This window comes from Quercus robur, chromosome 8 (genome assembly GCF_932294415.1).
Source record: "Quercus robur chromosome 8, dhQueRobu3.1, whole genome shotgun sequence".
Classification (NCBI taxonomy): domain Eukaryota; kingdom Viridiplantae; phylum Streptophyta; class Magnoliopsida; order Fagales; family Fagaceae; genus Quercus; species Quercus robur.
The window spans coordinates 41,375,514-41,394,456 of record NC_065541.1 but is presented as its reverse complement, the minus strand read 5'-3'; the positions used below and the strand labels follow the sequence as shown (position 1 = coordinate 41,394,456).

The following is an 18,943-nucleotide window of genomic DNA, read 5'->3' as shown; positions in this document are numbered from 1 at the left end:
GTATAAAAAACTAACCAAAATCATTATGATAAAAAAAATAAAAAAAGAAGCCATGATGCCATGAAACAAGGATGACAGCACAAGGGCTGCATTTTGAAAAATAAAAACGGGGGGTTTGGGTGGGGGTGTTATAACTCATTCAATCTAAAAATGAACTCATACATACTATAAATTTAGAGAGCACCATCATGTTAATGTCTATTGATATGTCAATGGATTCAACAGGTGTTATCAATTGTCTTTCATACAATACACAAACTTGTTAGATAAACAATGTCATTCAATAAACTCCATGAAACCTTTTCCTGAGCTCCATCAACTACAGCCACAAACAAGGCTCAAAATAAACTCTTAATTTAAAATTTGTAATTGAGATTGGCATGCCTCTCCTACCATTTATTTCTGGCTAGGAAATAGACTGTTGTGACAATTTCAAAATAAATGTCTTTCAAACACCTCCAGCATTATCACTCACGAAAATCAACACTTGTCAAAGAAAATAGAATATCCAGTTCCAAGGCATGACATCCACCAATTTTTTCTTCCTTCTGTTTTAACTATAGTTTTCTGAAACACTATCCCAAAGTTTCATCATCAAGTGACTGGGCACTCTGTACCATTCATTTAGCTTTCATAAGCATTTAGGATCTTACATTCAACTCAACTCACCTAAAAAGACTACCAAGGTAATCATCAGCTCTAACTAGAGCCACATCCTCTATCAGATTCTTGGAAATTGTATTTTAGCACGGCCTCTTGAATCTATCCATCTCCTCTTGGGCCTTCCTCTTGCCCTTTTGCTCCCTTCAATTTTGAAACTCACTCTATACCAGGGCATTCATTATTTGTCATTGCACATGGCAGAAAGAGTTACCTTATCCTTAAATCTAAATGTTATACCAGTGAAACACAGGGTGCTTCGAACTTTGAACTCCTAACCTCAAATGTTGAGGTACTTCTATAAGCACAAAGGATAACACAAGAGGCTATTGAGGGCTCAAATAAAATTTCTTCAAAAGCTTTTATATATATATATATATATATAAGTAATAGAAATTCATTAAAAAAGCACTATCCTATTACAGGGATGTATACAAAAGAATGGCAGAAAAACAAGAAGAAACAGAGCATTTAAAATATAAAAAATAAAAAATAAAAACCTGAACAGCGGAAAGGTAAATCATCTAAAAAGCCCATGAATGTAGTCATGGAGAGGGTATAGGAATTGTAAATCCACTCATATAACGTTTTTAAAAAGAGAAATTTGAGATGTGGCAAGGGAAATTCCTTTCCCTCAAAAGTAAGGGGATTTCGCTCTTGCCAAATATACCACATTAGGCAAGAAGGACCTGTCATCCAAACTTCCCCACTCATAATTATTTTCTTTTCTTTTTTTGATAACTAATAATACTTTATTGAAAGTAAAACGAAAGAGTAAAACGAACCCACATACATAGACAGTGTGCTACAAACACAGCAAAAAGTCAATCAAAAAGATGCATGAAAAGTACAACAATCAAGTCAATCAGACAAAGAAGCAAAGTATAAACACTTGAAGAAATTATTCACTCAAAACTCTTTTTGAGTGAATAATTTCTTCAAGTCAGGAATCGATCTCTCACTCCCTTCAATAGTCTGAGCGTTCCCCTCCCACCAAATACCCACATGAGGCAATAAGGGATCATGTTTCAAATCACTGCTTTGCTATGCTTGCTAAACTTGCTAGGCCAACTGGCTAGGAGCTCCCCAACACCTCTTGGCATGACCCATTCAATCTCAAATAGTGAAAATACCATATTCCTCATCTCTCTAGCAATAGGGCAATATAGAAGTAAATGATCAGTAGTTTCCCCATCCCTCTTATACACATACAACACCAATCAATCACAACTATCCAATGCCTTTGCAAATTATCAGTAGTTAAGATTTTCCCCAATGCTACTTCTCAAAGGAAGAAACTGGCCTTTGTTAGCACTTTTAGGTTGCCACAGATTCTTCCATGGAAAAGACCGTTGAGCTATGGAGTGTAACACCTTATAGGATCTAATTTCAAAAAACCTCCAGTGAAAGGATTCTAGCATTAGCTTATCCACTCCACCTCGTCTCAATAATCCAGAATATACCATATCCGAAAAGGATTTAGAGTAGGAAGGTTGGATAAAGTGCCCTCTATCAAAGTAAGTCAACCCCCCTTGAAAAGGTACATTCTTTTCCAACCAGCCAAACACCTCTCCATTACGCTATTCCACACAGATTTTTCTTTGAAAGTGGAACCTAAGACCCAAATATGTTATGGGAATTTAAGCTACCTTGCATCTCAAAATACTGGTCAAAGCTTCAATATCGGACATATCACCAACAGGAACCAATTCGGATTTCCCCAAATTTATCTTCAATTCAGATATAACTTGAAACTACACAAAAATTGCATTCAAGTGCCACAATTGCTGTGGATGAGACCCAAACAAGATCAAAGTATTATCCAGAAATAGAAGATGTGAGATGATTAATTGATTAGTAAAAAGGTCACCAACTAAAAACCTTGATGTGCAATTGCCTCCCCCTGCTATCTCCAACAACCTACTAAGTGCCTCCATCACAATGATGAACAAAAAAGGGGATAAAGGCACTCCCTGTCTCAGCCTGTGAGCTTTGAACAAAGCCACTTGAGATTCCATTCACAAGCATTGAAAAACAAACTAGGGAAAAATCCACTTCCTCCACCTAGAATCAAACCCACGTCCCTGAAGCATATACAAGAGGAAATTCCAATGCACATGATTGTAGGCTTTCTCCAAATCTAACATGCACAAAACCCCCGGTATGCTGTACCTTATGTAACTATCTAAACATTCGTTGGTAATCAATAGCGAGTCCAGAATCTATCTCCCTCTTACAAAGGCATTTTGGGGTTCTGACACCCTCTTGTCTAGCACCATTTTCAACCTATTCAAACAAGGATCTTATAAACCCCAGTAATCAAACTGATAGATTGGAAATCCTTAATCTCCACCCGTGATTAATTACTTTTGTTCTACATGTGCAAGGCCTGCTCACTCCTTCACTTCCGTCAAGCAGTAATTCATGTAAAGAAGGGTGTTAGTGTTAATGTGTCTAACCATCCATGAGCTCAAATTAAATTGTTGGTCTGTTTCCTGATAGCAGCTAATTGTTTTCCACAACACTCCATAAAATTATATAAATTACATATAATCCAAGCCCTTGAACATTATGATTCCGGTGATGTTATTTCAAAGAAGACATAAGACAAATATTATTTTCTTTTGTATTTAACTAAGAATATATCTCCCTCTAGTCTGGAAGCAAAAATTCCTTTTAAGATTTAAAGAGTACTATTAACTTATCAAAAAGGTATAAAGAGTACCATCTAAATAGGATTGTCTCAAAGTCAAAAACAAAGTACAGAGATGAAACTTTTAATCAAAGACATAAGCAAGACATATCATTCAAAAGAAGCAGATCAAGAAAATTGGAAAAGCTTGTTGTTGAAGCATGCTTAGAGAAGATTTAGCCTGTAGAGACAACCGTTCTTACATCTTTATCTATGAGATTAAAAGCTTTCTCCAGGATTCGTCTCCTTGTAGAGTCCATCACAGAAACTTGTTTTACAAGCTACAACAAATAAGTGATGTGAACATATGCATTTGTATTCTTTCTTGAGGAAACAAGAAGAAACTAAACATAGCTGTTTCTTGAACATTAAGTAGTAAAAAACATTCCAGCAGCTGAAATGAATAGATGAACACAGATACAATAGCTGAGTCTTATTGTCCATGCTTAGAGGCAGCTTAAGAAGATGAAATAAACCATACCTGATCTTTGAAGCTGTCATATACAACAGCAAGAATCAAGCTGGTGATGAAGTAAACCCCCAATAGGATGTAAAGAACAAAAAACAGACAAAACCAACGTGAAGCCCTTCAAGACAAAATAAATTGATGATACATTAGATCAAGGTTTATATGTCATCAACAGAAATTTCAAGACTTCAAAATAGAGAAATACCATGGAGATGTGACATGGTTCCAACAAGACCCCAGGAAATTACATAAATGTGGAAATAGAACAAGTAAAAGCAATAATAAAACTTCCGGAAATGCTAGGGGACTATAAGTGCTTTTAAAAGGACAAAAGGGTGGGCAAATTAAAGAAAGCCTTCTGATGTTTTGAAGAGTAACAATGGCACATTTTACCATAATAAGACAGGACTTCCCTCAAGGTTTTGAAACAAATTTTGATACCCTCCAGGTTGTTGACCTACACTAACCACCCCGACTGCTGACTTTTCTCATCTTAAATATGTACTAATCATTCTACTCCTGGACACATTTAATGAATTATGAAACTATAAATGGAAAAAATGGACAAAAAATTCAGTGCAAGGCAAGTATACGGAATTTCCCCAAAGAAGGGTATAATCCTAAATTTAAAAAGTCCAAAAAAGCAGAAAAAGGATACCACATAAGGCAAACAGCCAATCAAACAAATTTTAAGTTTATACCAGGGAGGGGGAGCTTATATTGAGATAGCTAGATACTCTCAAAAGTCTGGCTATTTCCTTCCTGCTAGAAACCCTACAAACAATATGGAAATAGCTTTCCAAGGAGTAGGACTTTAAAACACCCTTTATTACATGAACAAATAAAGCTTAATGTAAAAATTAGTAAATGCAATCCATAAGGAGATTTGACCTTCAAGACGGAAATTCTATTCTCAAACCCCTAAAAAGAGAGAAGTTATTACAATTTACATAGTTTCTCTGATACCATGTAGTCGGCAATGGTTGATTGTGGGTAATACCATGAAAACCAAGATGCCAAGCTTAGGGTTAAAAATTAATAAACCCTAATACACATGTATCATTTATAGGGTTAACTCCACAATAGAAGATGACACAATCACCCATCCAACTTAATTAACAATATTACTCATAACAGGTTACTTATCAAAAAAAAAAATATATATATATATATATATTTATTACACATAACAAGTGTCATATTCTGATTTTGTTTCAGCACTCCAATATTTGGAATTCTATAATAAAAATACTATTCCCTACCAAAGCACTCAATTTCGTACTAGTGGAGCAACCTCAAGATGACCACTACAGTAACATTAGTAATAAAAAACCATAAACACCTACAAGATTCGAACCAGTTCAAGATTAGATAACTTTACAAGACTAAATTCTTCAAGGAAAAACTGCCAGTGGTATCCTAAAATCTAATCTTTTGGCAGCTTAATGGGTTTCTCTTATGTTGCTTAGATTCTATACCATAATATTCATGTTGATGCCTAGGCACATCATTTAATTCTCAAATGATAATCACATGAAGAACACAATAAATGAAAAGATAAACAATCATGTAGTAATAAGGCTGCGCAAGTTTCTTCACTTGGAAAATGCTCAACATTCAAATTAGTATAACAAATGAAAGTTCTTAAAGTAAATACACGCATGAATTCAGATAAAAGGAAAATACACGACACAGGCAGCAACAAATTCAGGAAAATCCAAGTTCAGAGACCAAAGAAATTCAGAAAGTTGGTTTACATTCAACACACGGACATCTTTGGAATTTCCTAGTTTGTAATTGTGTCTAAGGATCTTAGCTTATGTTTCTGTGAGGGTTATAAGCTGGGTCCAGAGTTGTTGGAATAGGTTGTAACAGCAGACATGATTCTTATTCTAATGCTGTGATTCCTGTTTGGTTCAGTTTCCAGCTTAGTTTACAGGTTTTTTCCCTTTATTATTTAGGAATGACATTATTGTACAAATTGATGACAATACTAAAGATTTTATACTCTGTCAACTATTCTGGCAGCTATTGATAGCAAAAGATCCTGCAGTAATAAATCAACCAGTCGTGCCATCACAAACAGAGTGTGCCACATGGAAGACCCTTGTACAATTAGATTGGACAATTTTTTTTTTTTTTAAATGACATATCAAAGAAGGGATTAACAGCTTCAAAATGACGCATTATTTTCATGCAAAGAACAGCAATAATTGGACATGTTCCAGTTCAGTAATAGCAAGCCAGAAATTGAACAACACTGCAAAAATATAAAAGGAAAAAAGGTATCTAAATCACTCCTACTTACTTGTACGCTGGAGTCCAGACATCTGGATTGTTGGAAGTGGTGAACAAAACAAACATCTGATACAGTGTGGTGCCATATGAAGTAAATACTGTTTTCCCTTGTTGGGTATCTTCAAACATGACATAGGCTAACCAACTGGAAAACAGAAGAAATAAAAGCCCTAAAGCCTGCAATTCAAGAAAAGCAGTCAGCAATAAGCATGAAAACTAAAAGCATTAAGCAGTATGTATTTTCACAACTAAACAATGGATTAAAATGGAACAGATGCAAATGAATGTGAACGATCCTCCCAGAGTCACAAGCAAAAAGTAAATTTTCTTGTATGAAATTTTATTAGAGAGAGAAGACCTTCAAGTACAGATGAAATAGACAAGAGTCCACTAAAAAATTACATTGTAAGACTAACGACATCTATAAAATCTACAAAAGGAACAGAGTCCTGCCAATAGCAATTGAACACTCATGCAGTAAAACTGATGTAGTCAAATTTGACACCATTGAATTTATGATTATTTATCTCTACAAATTGTTTATAAACTAGAAAAAATTGTACACTCAACAACAGTAAAGATAATGTACAACAATAAGATAGTAAAGATACCAAGACGTTTAAGTAGGTGCTAAGCATTCCAGCCAGGATGTCAATGGTCGCTCGTAATTCCCTACGAACAAAAAAGAATGAGAAAACATCAAACTAATTTAACATAAGTTGTTTAACAGTTAAAAGTAAAGTATAAAGACATGCATGCACATCATGATATGTAACATGTATAGCTATCTACAGTGATTATGCAAGTTCTGATCCCAAAAATTTGATGTCGCCAATGGTTTGTAGCTGCATTTAATTAATATTCTGGCCTTCAGACCATCAAGACTTAATTTATGGCCTCTGAGTATGTATCACAGGTCCCACTCCATTTAATCAGGGAGTTCTCTGTATTAAAGCTTTTTTTTACCCTTCACTGTCAGCATTGAGTGCATATCTCAAACTGAATAAGTCTTATACCTATTGGTAAGGTTCAAGTATGGGGCATGATATTGCCATAATGATTCTGGGAAAATTTGTCAGTTCATTTCACCCTAACAAGATACTTCTTTGCACTGGATTTTTTTTTTTTTTTTTTTTTTTTTTTTTGGGTAGAGCTTTGCACTGAATTGATTATAAATGAAAACTTTATTCATTAGTACCAAAGAAACAAACTGCCTTAAAGCAAAGATACAGAACTAAAACTATCAGCATATTCCATTTCACAGATTTTTCAGTTCAACAGAATAATGTGTTCAAAGTATAATTTCAAAACTTTTATCATCTCAGCTCTAAAGATATGATCAATAATTTCTTGTGTATTTGGATGGTTGTGTCTGCCCTTCAGGTTTCACCTAGCAGTCTTTTATTGATTATCACCTCACATGCATATATGTCCTAAGCAAAGACAGTCTTCAAATAAAACAGCTTTATACAATTCCAAATCTTGCTCTATAAAGGAATAACCCTTACTCCATAGTTCAATTTTCATTTAACTGCTCTTAGGTCTTCTTGATTGTAACTCCATTCACTTGAAGACTAGCAATGAATTTTTTTTCTTAATAAGTGATAAAAATCTTAGTAGAAAAGGTAGAACAAGTACAAAATGGAGAAAACATTAAATCCTCCTCAACAAATTACAACCAAAAAATTAAAAAAGAGAGAATCACAATGATATCTGCCTATGATCAGCATCCAGTCAAAATGAATTATAAGGATGTTCCATTAAACTTGGAATCATGAAATGTACTGTTATTTCTCTCCCACCAAATTGTCCTCATAAGACAAAGTGAAACTACCACCCAAACTACACTTCTCAAATGGCAAAGAGATCTCCCTTTCCAGCCCACAAACATCTATATTCATTGGGACCGCCCATTGCATCTTGAATAGAGATAAAGCTAATGACCATTACCAATGTCCCACGAGATAAAGCTAATGACCACTATCTCAAGGTAAGCAACCTACCTATCAAAATTGCAATCAGTACTGTCCACCAAGGCGTGGAGAGAGAGTGAGAAACAAATCTTCGGACACATGACCAACTGAAAGCTCTTGAATTCCAAGGACTTGTAAAATGATAACATTCCCAATAATGGTCTCATGACCAAACCACTAGCATGGATCTCTCTTTATCTTCAATGCATCTGCTATTTCTTTCCCACCAAAGACACCACATCAAATAATGGGGAATGACCATCCATATATGTCCATTTCGATGATGACCAAACCAATCTTGCCAGGAAGCTAGGAGCTCAACAACAGACTTTGGCGTAACAAAAATTACTCCAAATAAGCCCAAAATCATAGACCACAGATCCTTAGCGACCAGACAATGAAGAAAGAGATGGTCAACAGATTCACCATTCACCTTGAAGAGGGAGATGTTAGACGGAGAGAGACATCGAATGGCATTTGAGGTCCATTAGCAACTAGGTGAGGTGGAGCTAAGTTAGCTATTTAATTGATTTGGCAACATTTGTGATGGCAGAATCATAACATGGTTAAAGAAAGGATATTCTCTTTGGAAGCCTAAGGCTAAGGCAAAGGTTAAGAATAAGTGTCCATGGTAGTTAATTAAGTTTTTATATTTTATTTGGTTATTCTTCAGTCAAGGATATATGATCCCTGGACAGGGGATGTATGTTATTAAAGATTGACATGATTATTAATTTTGGGAAGTCTTTGTCAAGGAAATTAGAGTCTTAGCATACTATAATATTTCTTGGGAAAGTTCTAGAAGGTTCCTAGCTGTTTCTAGGGCTTCTAAAGCCTGTTAATAGTTCTGGTATAAGAATTGTACGGCACCGAGGTACCCAGACCCAATTGGGCCCTAGGTTCAGGCCCAATAGCACGACCCCATTTTTCAAATCTCTAATTTAAACTACTTTCATAAACTACGAGTTTTAATCTCGTCCCCTAACCGGTGCTTGGCATAAATTTCCCGAACAACTAAGAAAGTCTTTTGTCCAGATGTACCATAAGGTGCTCGGCAGTTCCCAAGAAACATCACTACCGGGCATATTAACTTGAGTTGGAACTAAGTTCCAAAGCCATAATCTCAGCATTCCACTCCCACCTAAACACCCACTTACAACAGATAATATTGGACCTTTGATTGCACTAACAATGACAGTAATCATGACCTCCCCACTAACTTAGGGCTATAAATAGTAGAAGTTGGGGAAGAAAAGGGGGTTCAGAAAAAAGGAGAAAAAACCAGAGGAAGAGTGAGAGAGTGAAGGAATATCACTTTGAGTCTCTGTGCCGATAACGACCCAAAGTAGGAAATCCTAAAACCCACCTCATAAATAAGTTGTGAGCCCAAGTGAAGTTAGGCCCAATAATTTCATTTTCGACGCACACAATTGGCGCCCACCATGGGGCCATCCTGCGAAGCTGTGGTTCGACTGAGACTCAAACGCGGGAAACGTCCGAAGGGTGTTCGGGAGGCCAAGCCGAGAGCGAATCGATAGGATCTTCTCGGGGTTCCACATGGCGAGAAAGAAGGCAGAAAAGGCATGAGGATAGGGAGCGTGTGTGAGGAGAAGAAGAATCTGGCCTGGGAGAAGGATCAGACCAGACTCACCAAACGATGTCGGGTGCCTCGGGACACGGGCAGCATGATGGTAGAGACCGAGAATTGGAGCGGTTGCGCAGAATGGTGATGGATCTAGAGTTGGAAGCAAGGGGTCAGCGCCAGGGAAGGAACCGAAACAACCGAGAAAGGAGGGATGATAACATGGGAAATCGAGGCGAAGAGGGCTCTAGCTAGTCCGGTCCTCAATGATTCCGGGACCGGTCACTTTCCAGAGAATCACGCCGACGCAAGAACCACTTGCACTCCCAAGAGACGCGTCAGCACCGGAACCGTTCACGTTCATGTGGATATGAGGACCGAGGCTCGGATTCACCAGAAGAACGGCGAACCCATAATGCTCCATGGACGCCATGAGCCGGGCCTTACGAAGAGCTGCTCGGTCACCATTCTCAAATGAAATTGAACAGGCCCCTATGCCGAGTCAGTTTACACGGCCGCCATTCAATTCCTACGATGGGAAGATGGACTCTCTGGAGCATGTCAGTCATTATATTCACATGATGTCCTTGCATGCACACAATAATGCGCTGATGTGTAAAGTATTCCCTTCTAGTCTTGGCTTCACGGCTTGAGATGGTTCAATGGATTACGAAAAAGTTCCATTCGCAGCTTCACCGAGTTGATCCAGGAGTTCGGCGCTCGATTCGTGACGTGTAGCCGAGTGCCGCAACCGGTGGACGCGCTACTTTCCATAAAAATGAGGGTCGGCGAAACCCTTCGGAGTTATGCCAGTCGATATTGGGAACTTTACAATGAGATCGGTGGGGGAAATGAGAAGATTGCGGCAAGCACCTTCAGGATGAGGCTTCCCAAAGATTCCGAACTACGGGAATCGCTGACGAAGAGACCTCCTGAGGATATGAGGCAACTTATGAGGCGTATTGAGGAGTATAAGCGTCTCGAAGATGATCGGCTGTAGAATAAGGGGAAGGCCCTGTTGCTCGGTAGATCTCGACAGGGCATTATTCCGACAAAACCAAAAAAGGATTTCAGGATGCAGGAATTAGAAGCGCAAAGTGAAGGAGTGAATGTGGCGTTCAAAGAACCGGTGTATAAAATTCTAGATCGGATTAAGAACGAGTCGTTCTTTAGGTGGCCGAACAAGATGGGGGGCGACCCATCTCGGAGTAATCAAAACTTGTACTGCACATACCACAGAGATAAAGGGCACACCACTGAGCAGTGCCGAGTATTAAAAGATCACCTGAGGCAACTAGTAAAGGCAGGATATTTGAAAGAATTCGTGGTGGATTCTGGTAACCGAGATGCCAGCCAAGGTGCTCAGCAGAAAAAGAATCCCCTCCCACCACCGTTGGGAGTGATCGAGATCATCCATGCCGCCCCGAGGAGTGCGGCCACTGTTAGGAGAGTATTGACGGTGGCCTCCGCAGAGGGAGAATCACCCGAGAAAAGGATGAAAGTTGGTCGGCAGACAATCTCTTTTGACGAGGAAGATTTGGAGGGGACGATCCAACCTCATGATGATGCGTTGGTAGTAACAGCACGGATAAGCGGCTTCTTGGTAAAAAGAGTGATGATAGACCAGGGAAGCGGAGCTGATGTAATGTACCCAGATTTGTTCGAAGGGCTCGGATTAAAGAATCAGGACTTTGTGAAATATGATACGCCGCTAGTCTCGTTTGACGGAAAAGTCGTGATTCCCGAAGGTCAAATTTCTCTCTCGGTGGATATGGAAGGCAAGGAAGTAATGGTGACCTTCATAGTAGTCAGGTCATTCTAGCCGTACACTGCAATCCTGGGGAGGCCATGGATTCATGCAATGAAGGCTGTTCCGTCTACCCTGCACGTGAAAGTCAAATTTCCTACCAAGTATGGAGTTGCCGCGGTACGGGGAAACCAGCGAGTGGCTAGACAGTGTCTGGTCGCCGCGGTCAGGTAGAAGGGCGAACAGGTTGGACAAACAGAAACCACCGAAAGAGCAACTTTATAGCAATTATAGAAGCCCCGAGGAGAAACAGGGGCAGATGGTGCCGAGGAGGTTTTGAAGAATGTGGATGTCTTTGCTTGGAGTCCGTACGAAGTGCCCAGCGTAGATCCCGAGTTCATTGTCCATAAGCTCAACGTGGACCCATCATTCTCCCCGAAAAAGCAAAGGCCAAGAAGAGCATCGAAGGAGTATGTTGACGCGGTAAACTTGGATGTCCGAAGGCTGAAGGAAGCAGGAGTGATAAGAGAAATATTCTTCCTGGAATGGTTAACAAATATAGTAGTAGTGAAGAAAAAGAATGGTAAATGGAGGGTTTGTGTGGATTTCACGGACTTAAATTGGGCATGTCTTAAAGATTCATTCCCAATGCCTAAGATTGATCAATTGGTAGATGCTACATATGGGCACCCGAGGATGAGTTTCTTGGACGCTTTTCAGGAGTATTACCAGATTGCCCTGGCACCCGAGGACCGAGAAAAGACAACATTCATTTCCCTGGATGCAAACTATCACTATGAGGTCATGCTATTTGGGTTGAAGAATGCCGGAGCCACTTACCAGCGGATGATGACGAGAATGTTCCAAGAGAAAATTGGGTGTACGGTAGAAGTGTACATTGACGATATGGTGGTAAAGAGTAAACAAGAACCACGACATACAGAAGATCTCCGGGGAGTATTTGAGGTACTTCGGCAGCATTAGTTGCGCTTGAACGCCGAGAAGTGTACTTTCAGTGTGAGGGCTGGTTAGTTCTTGGGGTACCTAATCTCTACTCGGGGGATAGAGGCAAATCCCGACTAGATAGAGGCCGTGAATCGCCTCAGACCGCCGAGCAATCCCAAGGAAGTACAAGTATTAACCGGGATGTTACCCGCACTAAATCGATTCATCTCCAAATTTGCTGATCGCTGCAGACCATTTTATCAACTTCTGAAGAAGTGGAAGGGGTTTCAGTGGGATGAGGAATGTGACAAGGCCTTTCGAGACCTGAAGGAGTATCTGACGCAAGCACCCATGTTAACGGCCCCAGAGTCCGAAGAAGATTTGTTCATGTACCTCTCGGTGTTCGACCACGCCGTGAGTGCTGTATTGCTGAGGGACCAAAGAGTGCAGCAGCCAGTGTATTACATAAGCAAAACCTTGGTAGATGCTGAGACGAGGTATCTGCCCTTAGAGAAGTTAGTGTTGGCTCTGGTGCATGTGATGAGAAAGCTGCCGCATTACTTTCAGGCTCATACTGTGTTCATCCTCACCGAGTATCCCCTGCAGTCATTGTTGAAAAGATTAGACTTCACGGGCCGAATTGCCAAGTGGGGAACTCGGTTAGGTTCGTTCGACATAAGATACAGGCCACGAAGCTCGGTGAAGGAACAGGTTCTTGCTGATTTCATTGCAGAATTCACCCCCAAGAACGATGGGAAGATAATCTGTAATGTAGAGAATCGCTCGTGGAAGGTGTTCGTGGACGGCGCTTCGAATGCTATGGGGGCCGGAGCCGGTATTGTCATAATCACCTCGGAGGGCATACGACTAGAGCATTCCTTCAGATTGGGATTCAGGGCCTCCAACAATGAAGCCAAATACGAGGCCTTTCTAGCCGAATTGAGGGCCGTATTGTGCCTAGGCGCGAAGGATGTGGAGATTTATTCAGATTCTCGGCTAGTTGTTTATCAGATCCTAGGAAGCTTTAAAGCTCGAGACTCTCGAATGAAAGCTTATTTAAGCGCAGCTAAGCAAATCATTAGCAAGTTTGGGACAGTGAAGGTAGCCCAGGCAGGTCGGACACAAAACAGACACGCTAACTCGCTGGCCACGTTGGCTTCGTCGACTACCGAGGAGATTCCTCGGTTCATCAAAGTAGGAAATCCTAAAACCTACCTCATAAATAAGTTGTGAGCCCAAGTGAAGTTAGGCCCAATAATTTCATTTCCGGCGCGCACAAGTATAACACAGAATCAGCCTTAACAATAATTAAATGCTGACTGGCATTTTGAAAGAGCTTTTCTCCTCCCATCTCTCTCTCCCTCCTCTTCTCTCTCTTCTCTTATATATCATAAGTAGAGGAGTCACATTGTGCTATCACCTCATTTTCATTCTTTTCTTTCTTATTGTCCTTGTTCTCTTTCTTTTCTCCGCATGAAAAAAGGACTATCTTGATTTCTTGTTTTAGAGGACCTTACTACAATTTTTTCATTTCAAAGCATAACTTTTTAAATGTACCTCGGGAAGTATAAGTTCATAAGACTTAAGCTCTGCAAAATCAGTGTACGAGCCCGTGTTTCCTTACATCTAAATTCTAGGCATGCACACACATACAAAGATACAGGTAATTAAAAAAAAAAGAAGGGTTTTATCACACAGTACCTAAAGTTCAGCATGAAAAACACAACTCTAATATATGGTGCAATTCTAAAAGGAAGATGATCAAAGCCCCCTGAAGACAAATAGAGAGCATAAACCAGTATATCAGCAACCCAAATTAACAGCAAAGCCACCTGAAAAAAACAAAAATGGAAATTTCACAATCAAACTAAAGGAACAGAATATCACAACATTGAACTTTCAACAGATAAATCAGATATACGTCAGCACCAGACTTTTTTCTTCTCTAGCCTACATATAAAAAGGTCAACATATGAATTGCATTATAAACCGTAAGATCATATGATCTCAAAGATACATTGTTTCTTATTCCTGTCCAATCATTGTGGACGCTGTTGATGTTTTTGTTACTGCTACTACTCAAACTAATCCAAAAATTAATGGAAAGAAAATTTAGAAATCAAAAGGCTACATTTTACTTTCTATCAAGGATATTTCATTGCTTAAGACTTCTTTTCATTATCAACAATATATGCATTTCAATCTATTCACAGCTTGAATCATAGACCATTGTTTTGGGCCTTCATCCAAATCATAGAAAAAACAATATATAATTTTTTTATAAATCAAAGGAAATTTCAGGCTGTCTTACATGGTCAATACTTTAACCTTGATCAAACCAACTCCTGCTAGGAACTCTTTCTATTAGATCCACTTGCTAACCTTTTAATTTTTTTCAAACTGCATGTAATATGCATTTATCATCAAGTAACTATCATATGAAGAAATCAGATTTTTTTTAGTAAGTAAAGATTTTACTAAAACAGGGCACACCTAGTACTCCAGAACTGGAAATATACAAAAGAAATGCAAACAAAGTTATGATAAAAGTGCATAAAGGTGCAAAATGGTCACTCAAGAAGCAACATGTGCACTTAAAAAAATGCAACCAAAATAAGAATATGAACATGGATGAGAAGAATACAAGTAAGGATGAGGTTAAGTCATCTCAATATTAAGAACATATTCCATGAACCAAAATGCAACAACATCTAGAAGCATTTCAATACAAACTAAAGGTGAAAGAAGATCAGAATGACAACCAAAGAGAAAATCCACTAAAGCAGCATGAAAAGATAAGTGGTTAATAATACAACTAAGAGAGCATCAGCTAAATAACTAAAGAAGTCAATCTCATGAAAGATTTACTTTCTTTGGTGAACTTATCAGTTATTTGAGTCACAAATTTAAATACCTAGTACAAGATATATACAGAAGGTTCTGATTATCAAAAAAGGCTTCTTGGTAAAAATTAAAAACCAGGAAATCAATTTCTTTCACTTTTTGGTAAGTCAGAAAATAACTACACGAGAAAGAATCAGGAAGTACCTTTAATTGATTAAGAAGACTTTTCCAATAAAGACGGTACCCTTCATATGAAATTGGAAAGAAGGTATGTATCACAAGTATGAATAGACATATGCCCTGCATAAAAAAGCAAAAACTAATGAAACTTGCAAAAGATTGTCTCTATAATACATCAAACCAAGGAAACTAGTGGTACAAAAAAACTAAGCTGAGATGCTCAAATAAACCTTAGGGATCTAGCAACATGCCCAAAATTAAACATTCTGTAGTTCGAGTACAAGATTTATGTACCACCTCAACACCATGTATCATTTCTAAGACTAACCAGACTATAAATAACATAAATCCTAGACATGCTATGTATTCAATCAACACCTTCTAACACTAGACCTAATATGATCGAATAACCAAAAAAAGCCCCCTTAGAAAACATCATTAACAGGTTATCAGTATTTGATAATGATCACCTACCCACAATCGAACATCCATTAACAAAGATACAACAAATGGCCATGCTCTTTATTTATTTATTCTTTTCTATGCATAACCAAACTACAGACCCTTCTCATAATGGATCAAACCTGAGACTTCTGATCAAACAAGACAAACTGAGGATATTGTTCCTTTAAGACAGATTTTTAAACAGGTCTTACTGCCATTATCAAAGAAACTTTCAACAATTCATCATAATCTTTTTCAAAAGATCAAAATTTCACTTGTAATTTTCTTATCAAGTCCAACGACCATCGACTCAAATGGAACTTCCTTCTTTCAGAAGTTTGGCTGGAGGGTTGTGGCTGGACGGTGATGTCATGGATACAAAACCTACCAAGCGTATTTAACTCACCAATCAAAAAATAAATCTTATCAAAAAATGAAATTTTAGTTGCAATGTTTTTTGGAACATGAATTCATATTAAACATTGAAGTTTCTTATCCAAATAGTAGCTACGTAGGACAGATACTTAAATTTGCATCAGTTACAAATATCCAACACAATTTGCATCACTTACAATTATAAATATCCAGCAATTCCTCAAAATCTTTTTTTTTTTTAATTTTAAATAATGAATTTTATTGAGATCAAACTGATAGAGTCACCGAAGTATACAGGTGTATAACACTGGGGGCCATATAATCAAGTACGCAAATTACAAAGATCTATCAAATCACAAACCAAACATAGAGAATAACTACGCACTACTGACATCCAATCCAACAAGGTTTTAAAGAAAAATTATTTAAGATTTGGCAAAGTTCTCTCAGAATCCTCAAAGCTCTGGTTATTCCTGTCCCTCCAAAGGCACCACATCAAACAATGGGGGGTAGCCATCCAAATATAACCATTTTTATGACAATGGGGGGCAGTCTCCATTGGAAATACTTGACACTACCCTGATAGCAAAGGAATGTTTAAATGGTCATTTGAAATCTGACAATCTGTGGGTTTTGCGCAAAATTGGTCTGAAAAAGAATTATGACCATGTCAATTGGGATTTTTTGATTTATTTGTTACAAAGATGTGGCTTTGGGGGAAAATAGAGGAAGTGTATAGCATTTTGTATTTCCACATTCAAATTTCTTATCCTGGTGAATGGCACCCCTAGTGTTTTTTCAATAGCAATGGCGGCTTATGTCAAAGAGATCCCCTTTCCCATTATTGTTTGTGGTGGTTGAGGCATGAGAAGGATGTTAGCAAAAGTTGTGTCAAGGGGATGTTTGAATGTCTTTACTATTAATAAAACGAGGCATAAATGGTGATATCCCATCTCCTTTTCATTAATGATATACTTATCTTCTGCAATGTAAACTGAATCCAACTTTGTTATTTAAGATGCGTCCTCATTTGTTTCAAGGCGGTTTCAGGCTTGAGGATCAATTTAAGTATATATGAAAATGTGCCAACTGGAGAGAGGTAATGAATGTCAAGGAATTGGCAAATAATCTCGGATTACATGTCTCATCCATTTTGATGAAATACTTTTGCCTTTGGGATCTCACTTCAAGGCACATATGTGATTTCATTATTATAGATCAAATGCACAAGAGATTGACTAGCCAGAAGGAATTGTACTTATCAAAAGGGGGGAGACTCTCTCTAATCAAAAGTACGTTATCTAGCCATCCAACTTATTTCTTATATTTATTCCCATTGTCTGTAAGAGTTACAAAAAGGTTGAATAAAAAATTCAAAGAGATTTTCTTTAGGGTGGGATAGGTGGGGGATTCAAATTTCTAAATTGTGGCCCCAACTTACTATGTGCCCATTAATTTCCTAAACATGTGTTCATCATGGTTTATTTAACTTATATAATATATATCACCCCATGAATAATAAATTTATGTTGATACCACACATTCCTGATGCAACCAACAAATAGTTCAAGAAAAAAACAAGAGTAAATATCAAAATATTCAAGAATTATGATCTGGTTTTGATGTGCAGCCTATTGGATCCTTTCATAGGCTACTTTAGTTATTAGTGACTGTATTAGAGTTTTAAGTTTATTTATGTTAGAAAGTTGCTAGATCAGTTTTAATTAAGATTTATTAGAATAAAGGGAATCGCGATACGCGCCGGTTCGGGCCGAATCGGCCGCAACCACCGATACCGGCACCGAACCGGCCGATTCAGGCCGAAATTCAAAAACAAAAAACGAAAGGTGCGAAACGCACCGTTTGGCTGAAATATAAAATAAAAATAAAAATAAAAAGTTGCAAAACGCATTGTTTGGACAAAAACCCTGTATCTTAGTCTGCAGTTCTCATCTTCAGCTCTCTCTCACTCTCTGGTCTCTGCGCTCCACGCCACGGCTCTCTGGCCTCTCAGGAATCAATCTCAAGCTTTCTATCTTATTTTTTCATAGCTCTCACATGCTCTGACTATTGCTCAATGCGTCTGTGATTTGATTTATTTATTTATTTTTTATATAAGCTGTAATAACGTTGTGACTTGGGTTTGATTATCTTTTATTTTGTTTTTGTTTCAAACTTTTTGAGTTGTATTCTAATTTCCCAACGTCATGAAATGTTTTAGTTTCAAAGTTGTGGGTTGTATTTATTGTATGGACATCATTTTTAGTTATTATCTAATACTACTCTTAAATTTGGTATATATTTATATAATGTGAAAACGTATGCTTAGTAATATATTAAAAATAAAAATAAAAATAAAAATATTATTAATAATTTTTTAATCGTTGCACCCTGCCACACTTGCATCTTACTTTTTCAAAAATTGTCAAATTTTGCATTCGAATCCGAAAACGCACCCGTGCTTCATAGCTGTACTACAGGCCCATGTGTCTAATTATATGTTGAGTCTTTTTCAATTTGATTTATAGAAGTACTTAATTACTTTGCTTTGTTATTAGGATTCTTGTTCCTTCTAGAAAAGAGGTTATTAGCACTTAGTAGTCCTTTCTACAATTGGGTTTTGTAATAGCCTTCTATGTACTATGTAGACAATAAGTTTTAGATAAAGAGATTGACTTTAATAAAATTCCAGCAGCTAATTTTCTTTTTTAAGCCTTAAGGGTGTTATTTCCTA

At 37.8% G+C, this 18,943-nt stretch overlaps 1 protein-coding gene across 8 annotated transcripts in view; it reads right to left on the bottom strand.

The window, feature by feature from the left end:
• Positions 1–18,943, bottom strand: part of LOC126695538 (two pore calcium channel protein 1A-like) — a 189,160-nt gene that overhangs the window by 77,039 nt on the left and 93,178 nt on the right. For 3 of the 8 annotated variants that reach the window (XR_007646047.1, XM_050392339.1, XM_050392338.1), the window contains exons 4-9: positions 15,415–15,510; positions 14,068–14,198; positions 6,731–6,791; positions 6,130–6,296; positions 3,834–3,939; positions 3,556–3,633 (exon numbers count right to left, since the gene is read on the bottom strand). The exons of the other annotated variants lie outside the window; for them this stretch is intronic. Coding sequence is in view for 2 of the 3 variants with exons in the window: in XM_050392339.1 (XP_050248296.1) it covers positions 3,556–3,633; positions 3,834–3,939; positions 6,130–6,296; positions 6,731–6,791; positions 14,068–14,198; positions 15,415–15,510 (639 nt within the window). In the remaining variant the exon portion in view is untranslated. The remainder of the gene's footprint in view (positions 1–3,555; positions 3,634–3,833; positions 3,940–6,129; positions 6,297–6,730; positions 6,792–14,067; positions 14,199–15,414; positions 15,511–18,943) is intronic. 8 annotated transcript variants of the gene reach the window in all.